Source organism: Hylobates moloch, unplaced genomic scaffold, assembly GCF_009828535.3.
Source record: "Hylobates moloch isolate HMO894 unplaced genomic scaffold, HMol_V3 SCAFFOLD_14, whole genome shotgun sequence".
Classification (NCBI taxonomy): domain Eukaryota; kingdom Metazoa; phylum Chordata; class Mammalia; order Primates; family Hylobatidae; genus Hylobates; species Hylobates moloch.
Genome location: NW_026652289.1, coordinates 56269171 through 56290488, shown reverse-complemented (window position 1 = coordinate 56290488; position 21318 = coordinate 56269171). Strand labels below are relative to the sequence as shown.

Here is a 21318-nt window from a genome sequence, read left to right as displayed (position 1 = left end):
CTACTTGGGAGGCTGATGCAGGAGAATCACTTGTACCTGGAAGGCAGAGGTTGCAGTGAGTCAAGATTACGCCATTGCCCTCCAGCCTGGGCAACAGAACAAGTCTCCCTCTCAAAAAAAAAAAGGTATGAAAGTATAGTTTTAGTGCATGTTCTGGTCTGTTGCTTTCCCTTTCCTCTTCAGGAAATCCTATCATACATATGTTAGATCTTCTGCCTATCTTGTTTTTTTTGTTTGTCTTGTTTTTTTTTAATCAATTTCTCCCAAATCCTTTTTTATCTCTTTCTTCTTTAAAAATTTTTTTTAAAAAATCCTCCATGGCCAGGTGTGGTGGCTCACACCTGTAATCCCAATATTTTGGGAGGTCAAAGAGGGCAGATCACCTCCATTGAATCTTCTATTTGTCCGAAGGTATTATCCACTGTCATTTTTGCTTGTGAAACTTCTAGAATAGACTTTATTTCTGAAATAACTTTTCATTTATTCTAATTCCCTCCTGAGTTCTGTAACCTCACTTTTAAACATCTTATTTTTTTCCAATCATCACATTTTTGAATTTTTCTAATTCTTATATGGATTTTTCATAGTGCCTTTTCTTAATGGTTTTCTTTTGTTTTAAGGGTAAATCTTTCTGTCATAATTTCATTGTCAACAGGGACATTATGGTATTATTCCCTATCTTCCTCTTTTATGTACTTCATAAAAGACTTCAATTGAGTAGTTTTAATTGCTGTTTTTTTTTGAGATGGAGTTTCGCTCTTGTTGCCCAGGCTGGAGTGCAGTGGCATGATCTCGGCTCACTGCAACCTCCGCCTCCCAGGTTCAAGCGATTCTCCTGCCTCAGCCTCCCAAGTGGCTGGGATTACAGGCGCACGCCACTACACCTAGCTAATTTTGTGTTTTTAGTGGAGATGGGATTTTGCCATGCTGGCCAAGCTGGTCTTGAACTCCTGACCTCAGGTGATCTACCTGCCTCGGCCTCTGGAAGTGCTGGGATTACAGGGGTGAGCCACCATGCCTGGCCTAATTCCTAATTGCTCATTTTTTTTTTTTTTTTTTTTTTTTCCGAGACGGAGTCTTTCTCTGTCCCCCAGGCTGGAGTGCAGTGGCGCGATCTCGGCTCACTGCACGCTCCGCCTCCCGGGTTCACGCCATTCTCCTGCCTCAGCCTCCCGAGTAGCTGGGACTACAGGCGCCTGCCAACACGCCCGGCTAATTTTTTTGTATTTTTAGTAGAGACAGGGTTTCACCGTGTTAGCCAGGATGGTCTCGATCTCCTGACCTCGTGATCCGCCCACCTCGGCCTCCCAAAGTGCTGGGATTACAGGCTTGAGCCACCGCGCCTGGCCATTAATTGCTCATTTTTAAGGGCAATGAGTTTTTCTGTTTAGAAAAAGCAATAGGAAGAAGAGCCTTTTTCTTTTTTGTGTGATGGAGTCTCACTCTGTCACCTAGGCTGGAGTGCAGTGGCACGATCTTGGCTCACTGTAACCTCCATCTCCCAGGTTCCAGAGATTCTCCTGCCTCAGCCTGCCGAGTAGCTGGGATTACAGGCGCCCACCACCACACTCAGCTAATTTTTCTTTTTTTAACCATGTTGGCCAGGCTGGTCTCGAACTCCTGACCTTAAGTGATCTGCCTGCTTCGGCCTCCCAATGTGCTGGGATTACAGGCATAAGCCACCGCGCCCGACCAAGAATAGCTTTTCTAGCTTCAAGCTTTAGAGTTTTCTTTACCTTAAAATAGGTGATACAAATATGATCTTTGACTCCCGAGACAGGCATCCTCTACTACCCCACCTACTTCTATCTGGACCTTCTCTCTTTTTTTTTGCCTTTATTATCTCTACTAAGTTCTATTTGGATTCTACTGCCAGCAGTTTCTCCTCTATTTGGGCTTTGTCCTGGAAGGAAGTGTTGATTTGTTAGTCTCAAGATCTCATAAAGTTCAGACCACTCCAATATCTCCAGAACTTTAAAAATTAGAACAGAAATCAATGAAATTGAAAACAGAAAATAGAGAGAAAAAAAACAAAATCAAAAGATGATTCTTTGAAAAGATAATAAAATTAACAAACCTCTAGCCAGGCTTACAAAGAAAAAAATAAGACACAAATTATTAATGTCAAACATTAGAGATGGGGCTCACTCCTGTAACCCCAGCACTTTGGGAGGCTGAAGCGAGCAATTGCTGGAGTCCAGGAGTTCAAGACCAGCCTGGGCAACACGGGGAAACCCTGTCTCTACAAAATATAAAAATTGGCTGGGCTTGGTGGCACATGCCTGTAGTGCCAGCTACTTGGGAGGCTTCGGTGGGAGGATCATCTGAGTCTGGGTCGGTCAAGGCTGCAGTGAGCCGTGATTGTGCCACTACACTCCAGCCTGGACAGAATGAGCCCCAGTCTCAAAACAAAACAAGAACAACAACAACAAATAGAGATAGGCCATCACTATTGATTCCATGAGCATCAACAAGATAATAACGCAGGCTGGGTGTAGTGGCTCACGCCTGTAATCTCACCACTTTGGGAGGCCGAAGCAGCCAGATCACTTTAGGTCAGGCGTTTGAGATCAGCCTGGCCAACACGGAGAAACCCCATCTCTACTAAAAGTACAAAAATTAGGCCGGCAGCGGTGGCTCACGCCTGTAATCCCAGCACTTTGGGAGGCCGAGGTGGGCGGATCACGAGGTCAGGAGATCGAGACCATCCTGGCTAACACGGTGAAAACCCATCTCTACTAAAAATACAAAAAAAAATTAGCCAGATGTGGTGGCGGGCGCCTTTAGTCCCAGCTGCTTGGGAGGCTGAGGCAGAAGAATGGCGTGAACCCGGGAGGCGGAGCTTGTGGTGAGCTGAGGTAGCGCCACGGGACTCCGGCCTGGGCAACAGAGCGAGACTCCATCTCAAAAAAAAAAAAAAAAAAATTAGTGGGGCATGGTGACAGGTGCCTGTAATCCCAGCTACTCGGGAAGCTGAGGAGAATCGCTTGAACCTGGGAGGCAGAGGTTCAGTGAGCCGAGATCATGCCACTGTACTCCAGTCTGGGCAACAGAGGTAGTGACTCCATTTCAAAAAAAAAAAAGAAGGATAATAAAGGAATATTATGAAGAATTCTATGCCCACAAATCTGTCACGCAGGCGAAAGTGCAGTGGTGCAATCATGGCTCACTGCAGCCTCCACCTCCTGGGCTCAATTGATCCTCTTGCCTCAGTCTTCTGAGAAGCTAGGATTTACAAGCATGTACCACCACACCTGGGTAAGTTTTTTTAATTTTTTTTGTAGAGACAGGGTCTCTCTATGTAGGCCAGGGTGGCTAATTTTTATTATTTCTTTTCTCTCCTTATTTGAAATTTAATTGTCTATGTCTAGTTTCCAGAAGTGGAAGCCGATTATTGATTTTATATCTTTCTTCCTTTGGAATATATACATTCAATGCTACAGGTTTCTCTTGCAGCATTGCTTTTACTACATCTCACAAATTTTGATAAGTCGTATTTTTCATTTTCATTTAGTTTAAAATATTTTCAAAATTTCTTGAGTCTTCTTCTTTTTTCTTTTTTGAGGTGGGGTCTCACTCTGTCACCCAGGCTGGAGTGCAGTGGCATGATCATAGCTGTATTAGCCAGGGTTCTCTAGAAGGCCAGGACTAACAGGACAGATGTACATACGAAAGGGAGTTTATTAAGGAGTATCGACTCAAATGATCACAAGGTGAAGTCCTACAATAGGCCGTCTGCAAGCTAAGGAGCAAGAAGCCAGTCTGAGTCCCAAAACCTCAAAAGAGGGAAGCTGACAGTGCAGCCTTCAGTCTGTGGCCAAAGGCCATAGGGTCCCTGGCAAATCACTTAAGTCCAAGAGTCCAAGGCTGAAGAACTTGGAGTCCGATGTCTGAAGGCAGGAAGCATCCAGCACAGGAGAAAGATGAAGACCAGAAGACTCAGCCAGTCTGTCCTTCCACGTTCTTCTGCCTGCTTTATTCCAGCTGCACTGGCAGCTGATTAGATTGTGACCACTGGATTGAGGATGGGTCTGACTTGTTAATCTCCTTTGGCAACATCCTCACAGACATACGGAGGAACAATACTTTGCATCCTTCAATCCAATCAAATTGACACTTGATATTAACCATCACAATAGCTCACTGCAGCCTTGACTGCCTGGGCTCAAGTGATCCTCCCACCTCAGCCTCCCGAGTAGCTGGGACCACAAGTGTGTGCCACACCCAGCTAATTTATTATTATTATTTATTTTTTTAGAAATGGGGTATCACTATGTTTCCCAGGCTGGTTTTGAGTCTTTTTCTTTGGCCTATGTATTATTCAGAAGTGTATTGGTTAATAAGCTACTCCGGAGGCTGAGGCACGAGAATCGCTTGAACCTGGGAGGCGGAGGTTGCAGTGAGCTGAGATTGCACCACTGCACTCCAGCCTGGGCGACAGAGTGAGACTCCATCTCCACAAAAAAAAAAAAAAAAGTGTTTGTTAATTTTAATTTTGTGTTTTTTCAGTATTTTCTTTTTGATTCTTTTAATTTTTTTTTGTTTTTGACAAGCTCTTTAAATATGTTAAGGAGTGTTTTATGCCCAAAAATGTGGTCTACCTTGGTGAATATTCCATGTGAACTTGAAATGAATATATAGACCAAGTTGACTCATGTTGCTGTTCACTTCAACTGTGTCACTACCAATCTTCCTCCTGGATCTGTTAACTCCTAATATAGGGCTGTCAAAAACTCCAACTATAATAGCAGATTTGTTTATTTCTTTTTGCAGTTCTATCAATTTTTTTTTTTCTCTCTTATGTATTTTGATACTAGGGCAACCCATAAAGGATTATATCTTCTTGAAGAACTGATCTCTTTATCATTGTGTAATGGCCCTCTCTTTATCCTTTTTTTCTTTCTTTTTTTTTTTTTTTTGAGACAGGGTCTTGCTCCGTCACCAAGGCTGAAGTGCAGTGTTGTTGCAATCATGGCTCACTGCAGCCTCAAACTCACAGGCTCAAGTGATCCTCTCGCCTCACCCTTTTGAGTAGCTGGGACTACAGGCACATACCACCTCGCCTGGCTAACTTTTGTATTTTTTGTAGAGATGGCATTTCACCATGTTGCCCAGGCTGGTCTCAAGTGATCCTCCTGCCTCGGCCTCCCAAAGTGCAGGGGTTACAGGCATGAACCATCGCACCTGGCCCTCTTTATCTTTCATAATTTTCCTAGCTCTGAGGCTGACTCAATCTGAAACTAACCCAGCTTTCTTTTTTCTTTCATAGAGATGGGGGGGTCTCATTATATTGCCCAGGCTAGTCTCAAACTCCTGGCCTTAAGTGATCCTCCCGCCTCGACCTCCCAAAGTGCTGGGCCACCATGCCCAGCCTCCAGCCTTCTTTTGATTAGTGTTAGCATGATGCATCTTTCTCCATCCCTTTACTTTTAACCCATCTGTGTCTATATTTAAAGTTGATTTCTTATAGACAACACAAGTTAGGTCTTGTTTTTAAATTATTATTATTATTAGAGTCAGGGTCTCTCTGTCACCCAGGCACAATCACAACTCACTGCAGCCTTGACCTCCTGGGGTCAGGTGATCTTCCTGCCTCTGCCTCAGCCTCTGCCTCAGCCTCCGGAGTAGCTGGGACTACATGCACACAACACCACACCGGCTTTTTGTACTTTTTATAGAGATGCGGTTTTGTCATGTTGCCCAGGCTGGTCTTGAACTCCCGGGCTCAAGCAGTCTGCCCACCTCGACCTCCCAAAGTGCTGGAATTACAGGCACAAGCCACTGTGCCTGGCCCTTTTTAAAAAATTCATGTATTTAGACCATTGATAAAGTTGCCCTTGCTATTTCTTTTTTCTTTCTTTTTTTGTCTTCTTCAGTTTTAACTAATCATTTAATATAATTCCATTTTCTCTTTTCTCTTAATATAGCAGTTATACTTTTTGGGGGGCATAGGGTCTCACTCTGTCCCTCAGGCTGGAGTACAGTGGCACAATCACAGCTCACTGCAGCCTCAACCTCCCAGGCTCAAGCGATTCTCCCGCCTTAGCCTCTTAAGTAGCTGGGACTACAAGCCTGCACCACTATGCCTGGCTAATTTTCAAAATCTTTTTTATAGAGACGGGGTCTCACTATTTGTCCTGGTTGCTCTCAAACTCCTGGATTCAAGTGATCCTCCTGTCTTGGCTTCCCAAAGTGCTGGGATTACAGGTGTGAGCCACTGTACTCAATCCTTCTCTTTAAAAAAATTTTTAGTTGCTGTCCTAAATTTCACAATATACATTTATAAATAATCCAAGTCTTCTTTTCTCTTGTTTTCTTTCTCTCTCTCTTTCATTCTTTTTTCTTTCGAGACAGGGTCTTTCTCTGTCATCCAGGCTAAAGCGCAGTGGTGCAATCACAGCTCACTGCAGCCTTACCTCCCAGGCTCAAGCAATCCTCCTGTCTCAGCCTCCTGAGTAGCTAGGCTAATTTTTATTTTCCGTAGAGAATACTGGTCTTGCTATGTTGCCCAGGCCAGTCTTGAACTCTTGGCCTCAAGCAATCCTCCCCATCTTGTTCTTCGAAAGCATTAAGATTACCAATTCCTCTCTCCCATTCTTTTCTTTTTTTTTGTTTTTGACAGAGGTCACCCAGGCTGGAGTGCAATGGTGTGATTTCGGCTCACTGCAACCTCTGCTTCCTGGGTTCAAGTGATTCTCCTGCCTCAGCCTCCCAAGTAGCTGGGATTACAGGCGCATGCCACCATGTCCAGATAATTTTTGTATTTTTAGTAGAGATGGGGTTTCACCATGTTGGCCAGGCTGGTTTTGAACTCCTGACCTTATGATCTGCCCACCTCAGCCTCCCAAAGTGCTGGGATTATAGGCATAAGCCACCACGCCCAGCCTCATTCTTTATAACATTGCTGTCATGTATTTCACTTATTCGTAAGGTAATCACTGAATACATTGCTGGTATTATTATTTTGAACAAACTGCTATTTGTTACATCACTTCAGATTAAGAAAAATAAAATGTTTTATTTTATCTTCATTTACTCCTTCTCTAATGTTCCTCCTTTCTTCCTATAGCCCCAAGTTTTTTTCATATAGCCCCTAGATCATTTTCTCTCTCTTTAAAGAACCTCTTTAATTTTCTTGCAAGGCAGATCTACTGGTGATAAATTTTCTCAAGTCTTCTTTGTCTGAGAAAATCTATTTCTTCTTCACTTCTGATGGATAATTTTGCTAGAAACAGAATTCTAGGCTGGTGGGTTTATCCCCCCTTTTTTCTTTGTTACATATTTCACTTCACTCTCTTCTTGCTTGCATGTTTTCTGAAGAGAAGGTCAATGTAATCCTTATCCTTGTTCCCCTATAGGCAGGTGTTATTTTTCTCTGGCTCCTTTCAAAATTTTGTCTTTGATTTTCTGCAGTTTGAATATAATAATGTATAGATATAGATTATTACTTGGCATTTATCCTGCTTGGTGCTAGCTGAGACTCTTGGATCTGTGGTTTGTTGCCTGTCATTAATTTCATAAAATTCTTGATTGTTATTACTCCCTTATTATTCTCTTCATGTGCCTGGTTATTTCTGATTATATGATAGGCATTGTGTTTGAAAAATATTTTTAGAAATAATTGGAGGTCTAGGGGTACGTTTTCCTTCTACAGAATGGATATACATTTGTTTCTGGAAGGCATCTAGGGGCTCTAGCAATCTGAGATAATCAAACTAATTTTAGTGATTGAGATGATTCAAATCTGAGCAGTTTCTGAGCAATGAATGGCCTGTTTTCAATTTATCTTGTAGAGTTTGGTCTTTTGAGGTCTGAACCCAAAAAGTGGAGAGTTTTCCAGGGTCCTTTTTGTGGGCCCTGGATTAAAACTTTCTCATTTTATTTACTTATTTTTTCCTGCCTCCTAGAATTACAAGGAATGGACTACAACTTTTAATCCCCAACCCTGTGAGGTTGTCAAAAGTGCTTCAGAGCATTTTATCAGCCTTATTTGGAATTGGCAATTGCACCCAGAAGAGACATGCCCCCAAATGCTAGGCTTACTGTTCAGGGTTTTAGTCTTTCTTACACCTCATCCAAGTAATGTTTCATAATATTTTACTATTCCAATGCCTTCAAGCTTTTCTAATTGTCTCCAGTGGTAAGAGTGTTCCAAATTACCTAGTCTACCACTATGAGAAAGTAGCCTTCATATATATATATATATATATATATATATATATATATATATATATTTTTTTTTTTTTGGAGTCTCACTCTGTTGCCCAGGCTGGAGTGCAGTGGTGCAATCTCAGCTCACTTCAAGCTCTGCCTTCCAGGTTCATGCCATTCTCCTGCCTCAGCCTCCCGAGGAGCTGGGACTACAGGTGCCCGCCACCACACCCAGCTAATTTTTGTATTTCTAGTAGAGACGGGGTTTCACCTTGTTAGCCGGGATGGTCTCCTGACCTCGTGATCCGCCTGCCTCGGCCTCCCAAAGTGCTGGGATTACAGGCGTGAGCCACCGCGCCCAGCCTATATTTTTTATTTTTTGAGACAGAGTCTCACTCTGTTGCCCAGGCTGGAGTGCAGTGGTGCATCTTGGCTCACTGCAACCTCCGCCTCCTGAGTTCAAGTGATTCTCTTGCCTCAGCCTCCCGAGTAGCTGGGATTACAGGCGTGCACCACCATGCCCACCTAATTTTTGTGTATTTAGTAGAGATGGGGTTTCACTGTGTTGGCCAGGCTGGTCTCAAACTCCTGACCTCAGGTGATCCACCCACCTTGGCCTCTCAAAGTGCTGGGTTTACAGGCGTGAGCCACCACACTTGGCCTGCCTTAATTTTTGAAATGGTTTTTATCTTTTTCTTGTATATATATATCTGTAGTATTTTTACTCATATTTGAATAAATGTAAGAAAATTTGAATAAAGTGAATTTTCCTGAACCAGCGATTAGCATTAAATTCAGGTAGTTTGGAGTCTTTAGGCTCTTTCTTGTTTCACTAGTTTGTGCCTTTTTGTTTTTAAATTCACCTTGTTGCTCTGTATGGTTTTTACAGAAGTTGGAAGATTAAAAACCAGGTTTCTACCATGTTCCTATAAGAACCTGAAGTCTCCCAATTTGTTACATAACCTCTGTATATTTTCAGGTTTCTGTATATGAATAAGCTTCTTTTTGGGTTCTGCAGTCTGCTTTATGGGGCTTTTTGTCTATTTCTGCACCAATACCAACTATCTTGATAATTACACTTTTATAATGACTTATTTTTATATTTTAATTTTTAAGAGATAGGGTCTCACTCTGTTGGCCAGGCTCCAGTGCAATGCTGCAATCATAGATCACTGCAGCCCTGAACTCAGGCTGTAGTGATCCTACTGCCTTGGCCTCCCAAAGTGCTGGAAATACAGGCGTGAGTCTGTGACTTCATATAAGGGTAACTGAAGATACATCTGAGTGTAAATGAGATCACTCAAAGTGTATACTGGCTGGATATCAACTCTATTCCATGTTGTACTGTTGTACATGTTTTTCTTCTTCTTTTTTTTTTTTTTGAGATGGAGTCTCGCTCTGTCTCCCAAGCCAGAGTGCAGTGGTGCAATCTCGGTGCACTGCAACCTCCGCCTCCTGGGTTCAAGCAATTCTCCTGCCTCAGCCTCCTGAGTAGCTGGGATTACAGGCATGTGCCACCATGCCTGGCTAATTTTTGTATTTTTAGTAGAGAAAGGGTTTCGCCATGTTGGCCAAGTTGGTCTCGAACTCCTGGCCTCAAGTGATCTGCCCACTTTGGCCTTCCGAAGTGCTGGGATTACAGGCATGAGCCACTGTGCCCAGCTTATTTTTTGCTTCTTAAAAATTGACTTTTTCATTATTCTTAGGAATTCTTGCACTTACTTTAAAATCAGCTTCAAGTTTCCCCCACCCCAAAAAAGATTTGCACTTACTTTAAAATCAGCTTCAAGTTCCAAAATAAAAAGAAAATTGAATTTTAATAGGAACCACATTGAACCTGCAGATAAATTTAAAATCCTTATGAATATTGAGTCTTCTTTCATGAACATGTCCTATCTCTACATCTCTATCTCCTGTGTCTTTCCAAAATTTAGTAATTTTCTCCACAAAGTCCTTAGGTCTTTTAATAGAGTTATCCCTAGGATCATATAATTCTGTACTTCTGTTGATGTTTATCTAGGCTAACACAGTCAGAATTTTGAATGTGTTATGTGGAGATGTATAACATGACACAATATTTTACCTTTTTTTGCATAATCCAGTTTGAGCTATTTCCTTGTAACTAATATAGGTAGAGTGTCAGAAAATGATTATGGAGTGGTCAAAGGCATCATCTTGAAGAGGAAGACTGGTGTATACTTCTGAGTGAACTGGACAATGGGGCAAAGCAGGAAACACGTAATCTGACTTGCAGTTTAAAAAGATGACTGGAAGAATTGAGGCAGATGCATTCATTAGGATCCTAAATAAAGATGGTGGCAGTGTAGATAGAGAGGAGCACATGAATCTAAAGATTTATTTATACAGAGTAGGGATGTTGTGGTGACAATTATGATAGGAAGGAAGGAGTTAAAGATGATTCCCAGACTTTGGCTCTAATGACCAGCAGAATAGTCGTACAGGAGGAATAGAGTGGGGAGTTATGAAAAGATGAATTCTGCCTGGGACATGAGCTTTAAGTATGTAATGGACATTCAGATGATGTGAAGATGTTGGCTATCTGAGCTTGGAGCCCAGAGGAAATACACATACATATATATATGTCTGTCGGTCCATCGTCTATCTATCTATCTATCATCTATCTATATATCTATCTATCATCTATCTATCTATCTATCATCTATCATCTATCTATCTATCTATCTATCTATCTATCTATCTATCTATCTATCTATCTATCATCTATCTATCTATCTATCATCTAATCTACCTACTTACCTACCTACCTATCTATGGCTGTCCAGGTGTAAGACTGTACACTAAGACTGTCTAAATGAGATCACTAAGAAGAAAGTATAAGAGGAAAGGCAAGGGGCTGTGGCTCATGCCTGTAATCCCAGCACTTTGGGAGGCTGAGGTGTGTGGATCACCTGAGTTCAGGAGTTCAAGACCAGCCTGGCCAACATGGCGAAATCCTGTCTCTACAAAAATGGAAAAAAATTAGCCGAGTGTGGTGGTGCATACCTGTAGTCCCAGCTACCCAGGAGGCTGAGGCAGGAGAATCGCTTGAGCCTGGGGGACGGAGGTTGAAGTGAGCTGAGATTGCACCACTGCACTAGGGCCTGGGCAATAGAGCGAGACAGCGAGACTCCATCTCAAACAAGAAAAAAAAAAAGAAAGGAGACAAAACCTTGGTTATGGGCTGGGAGTTTACTGAAGGAGTCAGTGGCAGACATTGAGAAACTCAGGAAAGAATGGTGTCACAAAAGCCTGTGAAGAAAGAATTTCAAAGAGGGAGGGATCAAAATCTCAAAAATATGCGAAAAGGTCAAGTAATTTTTTCCTTATTATTGAGCAATGTCCCTTGATTTGGCAACATGTAGGTTATTGTTGGCCTTAGTGGAAGCGGCCCTTATGAGGATTACAGCCCAACTGTGGGGTCATGAGGCCTGAAAGGAAAGTGGTGAAATAGACAAACTTGCAATTGTTTCAGGCAGCTTGACTAATAAAAGCAGGACTGAGAGGTTTTAATTTTATTTGTTTAAACATAGGAGAAGAAATGAATTCGAGCCCAGAAATAGCTGAGTTGCCAGCTTTATCTGTATGTCTGTATTTGGTGTCCGAGAGGAGGAAGATGTCTGACGTGGCACAGCCCAGGACAGTGGCTGACGGCAGTAGGGGCTAGAGTTAGGTAGCTGAGCTAGGAGTCATATCCCCTGCAACTCCCCAGTGCAAATCCGGACTCAGCATAGCTGTGTAACCATATAGATGTCACTTAACCTTCCTATGTTTGTTTCCTTATCTGTCAAATGAGGATAATATTGACACCACATTGGTTGGGATGAGGATTAAATATATTAACATCCAGTAAAGTGCTTATAATAGTGCCTGACAGGTAGGGCATGGTGGCTCAGCCTGTAATCCCAGCACTTTGGGAAGCCAAGGTGGGCAGATCACCTGAGGTCACGAGTTTGAGACCAGCCTGGCCAACATGGGTAAAACCCCATCTCTACTAAAAATACAAAAATTTTAGCCAGGTGTGGTGGCACATGCCTGTGGTCCCAACTACTTGGGAGGCTGAGGCAGGAGAATTGCTTGAACTAGGGAGGTGGAGGTTGCAGTGAGCCCAGACTGCGCCACTGCACTCCAGCCTCGGTGACAAGAGCAAGACTCCATCTCAAAAAGAAAAGAAAAAAAAAAAGTGCCTGACACAGCAAGCACATAAAAATGACGAAGCACTTTTGTTCTCCTAGCTGGATCTCCACATCTATCTTCATTCAGATTTCTGACTCATGTGAGTCTAGATAAACACCAGCACTTCTCTCTGAGTTCCTATGTTCAAATACCCTCTTTCATAATAGATCATCCAGACATGCAGACACACGCTCTCACTCACACACTCTGCAGCACACCAGCGAGCATGGCACCCCTTCCCATCTGTGTCTGCCTGCCAGCTGCTCTTCCTCCTTTCCCACACACACTCCCTTTTTTGAGTGGCTTCCAAAACATCTCTTTCTAATTTGCTATAAAGAGTGAGCCATAAAGAATTTATTAACAATGATGAAAAAAATCACAGCTAAGTATCAGATTCTCCAGAGGAAATGAGATTAAAAAGAAATTCTGGAAAAATAGCATTGGGAAGGGGGATATTAATAATGTTTCATCTTTTTTTGTTTTAAAAAAGCAAATCTGAAGCAAATATGACTATTGAGATGCAACAAAGCTGAGTGGTTACACGGTTTACTATTTTCTAGACTTTTCTGTTGTTTGAAACATTTGAAATCACTAAAAAATAGGAGTATTTACTGGGGTAGTTTAGACTAAACATGGGTGTGATTAGAGTACAGTAATTACTGTGAAAAAAGCAAGGTTCGTGGACATTTAAATTTTTTTCTTTTTTTTGAAACATGGTCTCACCCTGTTGCTGAGGCTGGAGTGCAGTGGTGTGATCATGACTCATTGCAGCCTCAATCTTCCAGGCTGAAGTGATCCTTCTTTCTCAGCCTCCTGAGTAGCTGGGACTACAACCACACACCACCATTCTCAGCTAATCTTTTAAATTTTTAGTAGAAATCAGGTCTTACCATGTTGCCCAGGATGGTCTTTAACTCCTAAGCTCAGGCAATCCTCCCACATCGGCCTCCCAAAGTGCTGGGATTAGAGGCATGAGCCACTGCACCTGACCCTGACATTTCGATTTTTTTTTTTTTTTTTTTTGAGACGGAGTCTCGCTCTGTCGCCCAGGCTGGAGTGCAGTGGCACCATCTCGGCTCACCGCAAGCTCTGCGAGTTCACGCCATTCTCCTGCCTCAGCCTCCAGAGTAGCTGGGATTACAGGTGCCCACCACTACGCTCGGCTAATTTTTTGTATTTTTAGTAGAGACGGGGTTTCACCATGTTAGCCAGTATGGTCTTGATCTGCTGACCTCGTGATCCGCCTGCCTCGGCCTCCCAAAGTGCTGGGATTACAGGCTTGAGCCACTGTGCCTGGCCGACATTTCGATTTTTAAAAATGTTGTGGAAAAACATCACACACACACACACACACACACACACACACACACACCTGCTTCAAAGAGGATTTTTAAAAACAATGGTGGCTGGGCTAGAAAAGATACTAATTTTCAACCTTTATTTCAAAGTTTATTTATTTATAAAGGAAATACAAGTTTTGATAAACAAAGCACCCAATTCCTACTTATTTTTTTTTCTTCGTGGAAAAAAAAGTATGTGACACATACTTGTCATGCCCTGTATTGATTAATCTTACAAAAGATATTGACAGAAACTATACAAATCTAGATTTTAGAGTGCTAGGAATGTTCCATAAGGTATGTGTACCTACATTAATACTAAATAAATTCTACCTACATACTTTCTTTCACCCTTTCCCAGTATCATTTCAGCTTTCCTCACAGTCTCACTGTCCCAGAAGTCTAGGGGCAATGACTCTCCATCACTAGTGCTGTGGTGGCACCTGTGCTCCCACATCCTGATATCCTGTCCCTATGGCAATCCTTTGAGACGTACCTGAAAACACCAGTGACATAGCTTTATTAGATTCCTAGAAGGGAAGGCACCTGGCATGCAGCCTCAGCTCCTACCAAGGAGAGGGGAGGTTGAAGATTCTCCCAGTCTCCATTCACTCCTTTGCTTTGATACCCGTTAGGCCTGCTTTGCCTCCTTAACAGACTCCTGGAATGGGAAGGGGTGGGGGTGGGGAGTGAGTGGAGAACTCTTTTCCTAGGATGACTGGAGCCAGGAAGTCAGTCTGGGAACTTCCCCGCCCCCTGCTGGTGCACAGCACACAAGATGGCCTGTGTTCCGCTCAGGGGTCGGACTCTCAATTTACAGCCTAGGTGAAGGGAGATGAGTTGGGCAAACAGCGATTCTGTGCATTGGAACAGACTGGGTGGTAACTGCAGGCCACTGCCTCTGACCTGTCGGCATTCGAGGTCTGACGACCTTCAGGTAAATGCTCTCATGATCAATGGACCAAAGGAGCAACGGTGGAGGGTGAGGAACAGCACACTTTACCAATGAAAGTCGTGACCAGGTCACGTTAATTTAGTGGTAAAAATAATAACATTAAAGAAAATGTTTACGACAGGAATAGAAAATGACAGAACCTTACTGCTTTAACTCAAGTGTATCACGAGCTCTGCCTTCATCCACTTGAGACTTAAAACTCAGTGTCTGCTATTTTTATTTAACATTATCCCAAGCAATAGTAACATGAAAGTTATGACCAGGAGGGAAGCAGGGTCGCACCTCTGCAGGGTCCTTGTCTGGGGACCACCCCTCCTACAAGCTTCTGGGTAATAGAGGTAAGGGGGCTCCTGTGGTGGGTGTCAGTGCTGGGACCTTAACTTGTGTATCTGGGCTATAGCCCTGGACTTGGCTAGGCTGGGCTGTGAAAATTCCAAGAATTCTGTTGGTAGAAAATGCCTACCCTGTCCTTACAGGAACGGCACAGGCTAGGCTGGTCTACCTCCCACCAGGACCTCGAAGGAACATGACCCAGGGGCTGAAGGATGGTGTTGAAGGACCGAGTTTTACTCAGATCCTTCTCAGCCCTGCCTTCCCAAAGTTTCTGTATCCACTACACTGGAAGCTTTCTGAAAAAAATGCCTGGAACCTGTCCATTGTACCCCCAGCCCAGGGCCCAGCCAAAGAACTTAACAAATAACGGCCAAGGAAATCCTCACCTAAAATGGCTGCGATGCATTACTGCCCCAGCCTCTGGCTTACAGTGTCACTTCTGCACCTGAAACCACCGGGGGGCAGTCTGGGTCCACGACGAGACATTTCCTTCTAGAGAAAATCACACCTGCAAAGACCCTCCGCAGAGCCACAGCCCACCTCCGCGCAGCCATCCATTCCCTGCGAAGATGCTTTGGGCTGAAAATGGTTGGGAGGAGGGGGATGGAAGTCGCCTGCGTCATTTTGGAATTGACCAGGGCCTCTGAGTCCTTCAACAATTTACCACAGGCCCACACGCGGTGGCTCACACCTCTAACCCCAGCACTTTGGGAGGCCAAGGCAAGCGAACATCTGAGGTCATGAGTTCAAGACCAGCCTGGCCAATATAGTGAAACCCCATCTCTACTAAAAATACATGAATTAGATGGACATGGTGGCACGTGCCCATAATTCCAGTTACTCAGGAGGCTGATGCACGAGAATCGCTTGAACCCGGGAGGCAGAGGCTGCAGTGAGCCAAGATTGTGCCACTGCACTGTCAGCCTGGGCGACAGGGTTTTTGAGACAGAGTCTCAAAAACAAAAACATAACAAAAAAACCCACTACCACAGTGCCTAGAGAACAATATGTGTTTAATAATATTTAAATAATGGTTGTATAAAATTGAAGCAGCAAGAAACCCAAAGGAGAATAGCTCTAGGGAAGGGAGATGGATGAGTATGCATGGGGGAGAGGCTATTCTGTGACCAGGTTGGGTCTGGAGCCCTCACACTGTCCAGAACGCCTCCAAGCCCCTACATCTTTTTCCATCTACCAACGCCTTGAAGATGTAATGCAGAAGTGAGGTGAGCAGGCTGAGGATTAGGGCAGGTGTCTGCAATATGGTCAGGAGTGGGAGGGGAGTGACATAGCTCACAAGCTGAGCAGAACAGCACAAAGGCTACAGGTTTCATTGCCAGCCCTCAACTTAAAAGACCTCGGGGCAGATACTGACTCCAGCCTGGCTGTGCCCTTACCCTAAGGCCATTCACACTTTTTTTTTTTTTAAACACAGGTAATCCATGTTTATTATAGAAAAATGCCACATTACTCTTTATTGAATGCGAGCGCCAGAACTGGCCCCTTTCTCTCCAAGCACAGGGGCACGCAGGCAAGGGGCACGCAGGCAAGGGGCACACAGGCAAGGGGCCCCGTCCCCTGGCCAGGATGCAGTGGAAGCCTGGCTCCACTACCATTCTCCTACAGCCAGCACCCTCCTCGGTGCCTGGGGCTCAGGTCTGTTCAAACTCCTGCTCACAGAAGCCTACATTGAGGGGTTGGGCCTGGACACCTCGCCTGCAAGAGGACATGAAGAAATGGCAAGATAAGCCTCTCAGAAGGGCTTTTCACACCAGTCAACAGTATCTCCTTCCCCATTTCGGTGACTCTCAAACTGTCACTGTACACCAAATGTACCTGGGAATCTCAATTCCAGAGATTCTCACTTGGGGTGGGGCAAAGTATTGGCAAGAATCTGCAAGCTGAACAGGTGCCTCAGGTGATTTTGATACAGGTCTTGGAGATCCAGAAACGTTGGCAACATCTATTTCTATCCTGCCTATCTCTGTACCCCAACCCCAAATAACTCAATCCCTTTAGAAAACAGGTGGATGTCTGAAAGGCAGCCAATGCTCTTGGTCTACTTAGCCCTCTGTTCCTGACTCTAAAATGCTGTAAATATGGTGGCATTGGGGGACTTAGGTGCTGTCCTGTCCATGAATATGGACGTGAAATCCTGTCCTTGGGTCTCAGACTATAACCTGACCAATCTCCTTAGCGGACCTCTAGGCATGCTTCCCTTATTATCCAAGTAAGCAACATGCTTAGAGAACCAGCTGGAAGTTACCCAGTGAATGACATGGTTGAGGCTTACACACCATCATGCTCGACTCTCAGCCCAGGACTCTGCTCTGCACTAGGCTGTGTCCCCCAAGTACTCAAGACATAGCCAACGAAGGAATCAGGGAAATGACTATCTTACACAGGCACATCCCTGACAGAGGCAAAGGTGTCATGAGATCCTGTAAGTCGGCCTGGTTCAAATCCTGCTTCTTAGTGACTTTGGGCAAGGTACTGAACTTCTCTGTGCTTCAGCGTCTATCTCTAAAATGCACCTATCTTATGGGGTTGTGGTGAAGACTAAATGAGACAATATGTGTAACAAACTTAGCACAGTGTTTGCCACAAAATACAGTTGTCCCTCAGTATCCACTGGGGATTTGTTTCAGGACCCCCGTGGATACCAAAATCCAAGGATGCTCAAGTCCCTTATATAAAAATGACATAGTATTTGCATATAACCAATGTACAACTTCCCATATACTTGAAATGATCTTAGATTACTTACACCTAATACAATATAAATGCTATGTAAATAGTTGTTATACAATATTTTTTGTTGTTGTATTTTTTTTCCTGAATACTTTTTATTGCAGTTGGTTTAATCTGTGGATGAGGGCCGACTATAAGCCTCTGTAAGTGTTAGCTATTGTTATTATTCTCTTCCTCTCTCTAAGGGGTTCCCCAGCCCTGGATCTGCCCTACTCCGCCGTGTGAAGGCCCCACAGCTTGCTTACCTCAGCAACTCACAGCGGAAGCGTGACAAACGTTCATAGGCAAATGTCTGGTCAGATGTCAACTTGTTGCTCCACAGCCTTTCGGCAACAGCCCCTGCTCTGGGCCTGGAGGAAAGGGGGCATGTGCCAGATTGGGCTCTGTATTCCCTGCGAAGGTGCTGGACATCCACAGGCTGCTACCTCTTGTCTAGGTACCCTGGACTAGCTCAGGCCACAGGAAGTGATCAATACCTTGTTATGAGCCACAGCCAGGTTGGATGGCTCCCAGAGAGTTCTAGGGCTCAGCACCACCTTCATTAAAATGTGGGTAGCAATCCCACTCTCTTCCTCTCTCAAAGATATGGGAATAAGAATAAACCTTAAAGGCATCATTAACCACAATGACAGTGGCAGCAGCAGAGGTCCTTAAAATGTAAACTCTGCACACCCAACCATACTTGGTAAGCCTGCAGTGAAAACAGTAGAGGGAAGCCTTATTACAGGAATCATGGATGCTTGTGCTGGATCTTAAGCAACTCACCTATGTTCTCCAGGCCTCATTATCTCTCTGGGAAGTGAGGTTAACAATCCCTATCCCACATACCAAAGGGCGGCTGGAGGGATATAGATGGAAGTCATGTGGAGAGTGAATATTGCACACAAATCTTCAGAAGGCTCGTTGCACGGCCTGCTCTCTCTCAGGCCTGAAAGAAGGGTACTAGTCCAGAGGTGGCTAGATGGGATTGGGTCTGTAAGGGAGAACCCCTGCTCTCAGGCCCAACCCTCCACCTCCCCCCCGAAAACCCTTACCAGAGCCTGGGGACCAGGTTTGTGTTGTCCACATATTCTCCCCACATACAAGCCTCTCCACCAATCACCAGAGCCTTCTGCTCAGGGGTACCTGAGGGAAAACAAGCAACAACAGTCTGGTGATGGTGGGGTAACTCTAGGGTCCCTCTCAACCACCTTCCCAATGTGGCCCTCACCCCAGCTAAGTTGTTTCATTTACTAACTGAAAATGTCTGGCCCAGACCTCCCTGCCTCCCATCCTGTGCCCCAGCCCAGCCTCCTTTGGTTAGCAAGGAGAGCTCTCTGCTTTCACCTTCAAATGCCAGGGGTTCCACTACGTAGAAATCCTTCCAGTCAGGGCCGTAGGATATACGATTCAGGTACCAGGGGGCGGAGAGAAGGGCTCGGAAGCCAGCCTTGGTGACCAGTTCCAGCTCCTTCATATAGTTCACTGGAGTATCTTCTCGCCACACCTGTATGATTGTGTCTGGCCGAATCTGTTATAAAAGGTCAAATGACAGTAAGGACACAAAGCTGAGGAGATTCCTGGGCCTTATTCATACACAGGCAACATGGGACAACAGGTGTGTGCTCCCTCTGCTCCCCAGCAGCAAAGTATGTCTCTGTGACTCCTGACCATTGAGCTCACACCTCAGGACAGAGGCCAAGGAATCCAGGGCCCTAAGAGGCCTCTCTGCAGCTCTCCTTCCTGTCCCTCTGCAGCCTCCCTGTCCACACAGAGCTAGTAATACTGGCTGTGAGCTGAGGGAGGCAAGCAGTGGGACCCAGGAGCTGCCATGTCCAAAAGTCTCCAGATGTTTCTGGGGATGGGACAAGGTTCCTGAAGAGTCCTTGCATGTGACAGGAGACTGGGATCTTACTGATCAACAATAAAGGAGAAGGTAGCCTTGGTCCCACAGACCCAGAAGACCCTAATCTATGATTTAGGAAGACAAATCCAGCCTATCCAAGTAAACTAGCAGCAGAAATAGTTCTTAATTAAGTTTGTAGTGAGGGAAGATAGAAACTCTGATACATAAACCCAGGGCTCATACCACAGCAGCCTTTGGTTTTTTTGAGACAGGGTCTCACTCTGTTGCCCAGGGTCAAGTGCAGAGGCACATCTTGACTCACAGCAACCTGTGCCTCCTGGGCTCAAGCAGTACCCCCACCTCGGCCTCCTAATTTTTATATTTTTTGTAGAGACGAGGGTTTCGCTATGTTGGCCAGCCTGGTCTTGAACTCCTAGGCTCAAGCAATCCACCTGCCTTGGCCTACCAAAGTGCTTGGATTACAGGCGTGAGCCACTGCACCCAGCACTCTGTGGCCTTTCTAGAGAGAAAAGGAGAGTGCTCTGACCATTAAAGCCCAATCTAAACCAGGAGGATCAGTCTCTGTAGAGGCAGGGAGGAGCTGGGGAGACCAAAGGGAGGCATTGCTGGTGGCTTCTTCTCTTCTCTGCCCCGGCTCACCTTTACTTTATTATCAAACACCTCCTGCCACACCACATAGCCCTTGCCATAAGAAGAGACGATGTCCAGCAGCCTGGAGAGGAGAGGAGTGTCTAGTAAGTGTCTGCTTAGCTCAGACGGGCTCTAGACTGTTTGTGCCAGTGCTCTAGGGGTTGAGCCTGGCCAGGGGCCTATTCCTTATTAAGCAGTGTCTTTCCCCAGGGTTGAAAACCAACCACTCCAAACCCGAAAGGATGGGACAAAGGACAAGGGAACCCTACAGGGACCAGACAGTGGCCAAGCAGGGCCTGACTCGGTATGGAAAGGGAAGACCCCACAGGAGGACCCCCAAGGGACCCCACCCACCCTCCTTCCTTCCTCACGTCTGGATGTAGAAGGACTCCAGCTGCTTGAAGTCCTCACCGAAGCCTTTCTTCCTCATAAAGTCCTGTATATCTGGGTTGGACTTCCTGAATCCCAAGAGAAAATGAAGATTACTCTTTCAACATCCTGAAAGCCTAATGCCTGGGGATTAGTCACCTGGCCCCCTATAACTTCCTCTTTTCACCTGAAAAATCAAATAAGCAAGGATCTCAGAAGCCCTACATGTGGAAGGTGTGGCCAAGCAAAGTTATGTGAAGCAGGTGGGCTGTTGACACAGGCTGAGAAAGGCTGAGTCTGGACCTGAAGAGTTTTAAGTTCAAACTCCCAAAGAGAAAACATGTTAATCCTCTCTGGACTGCAACATGAGAATCCAAGGTCTTAACTTAAAGCTCCAGCACACTGGATTCCGGCTTTCCTATCTGCTCTTCCAGTTGGAAGACAAGCCTTGATGTCCATCACCTGCTGCAGATCCCTTGCGTTACGACGTCCACATTTTGCTCACATTGTTCTCCTTCTGGAATATTTCCCCTGCTCACATCTCCAAAAAGCCAAATGATTTCCCCAGATTCAGCTCTAGCGCCCTCTTCTCAAAGAAGCCCCTCAGCCTCTTTTAAGCTCACTAGAACCAAGGGTTTGGACTTTACAACTGAATACTAATTAGACACTGTCATCTATTAGTCTTGAATTCTGTGTCTTGACTCTTCAACTAGACAATTTTAAGCCTTCATAAACAGGGATTATTTTTC

The 21318-nt window shown here is 44.8% G+C and overlaps 1 protein-coding gene across 2 annotated transcripts in view; it reads right to left on the bottom strand.

Moving 5' to 3' along the window:
• The window catches only part of HEXA (hexosaminidase subunit alpha), a 56830-nt gene that overhangs the window by 8010 nt on the left and 27502 nt on the right, over positions 1–21318 (bottom strand). The window contains exons 9-14 of one of the 2 annotated variants that reach the window (XM_032174751.2): positions 20572–20658; positions 20210–20282; positions 19051–19234; positions 18759–18849; positions 17970–18074; positions 13769–16689 (exon numbers count right to left, since the gene is read on the bottom strand). In XM_032174751.2, coding sequence (XP_032030642.1) covers positions 16626–16689; positions 17970–18074; positions 18759–18849; positions 19051–19234; positions 20210–20282; positions 20572–20658 — 604 coding nt within the window. In that variant the 3' untranslated portion in view covers positions 13769–16625. Of the gene's footprint in view, positions 1–13768; positions 16690–17969; positions 18075–18758; positions 18850–19050; positions 19235–20209; positions 20283–20571; positions 20659–21318 lie in introns of those variants that run through there. The other variant, XM_032174750.2, reaches the window with a different exon arrangement.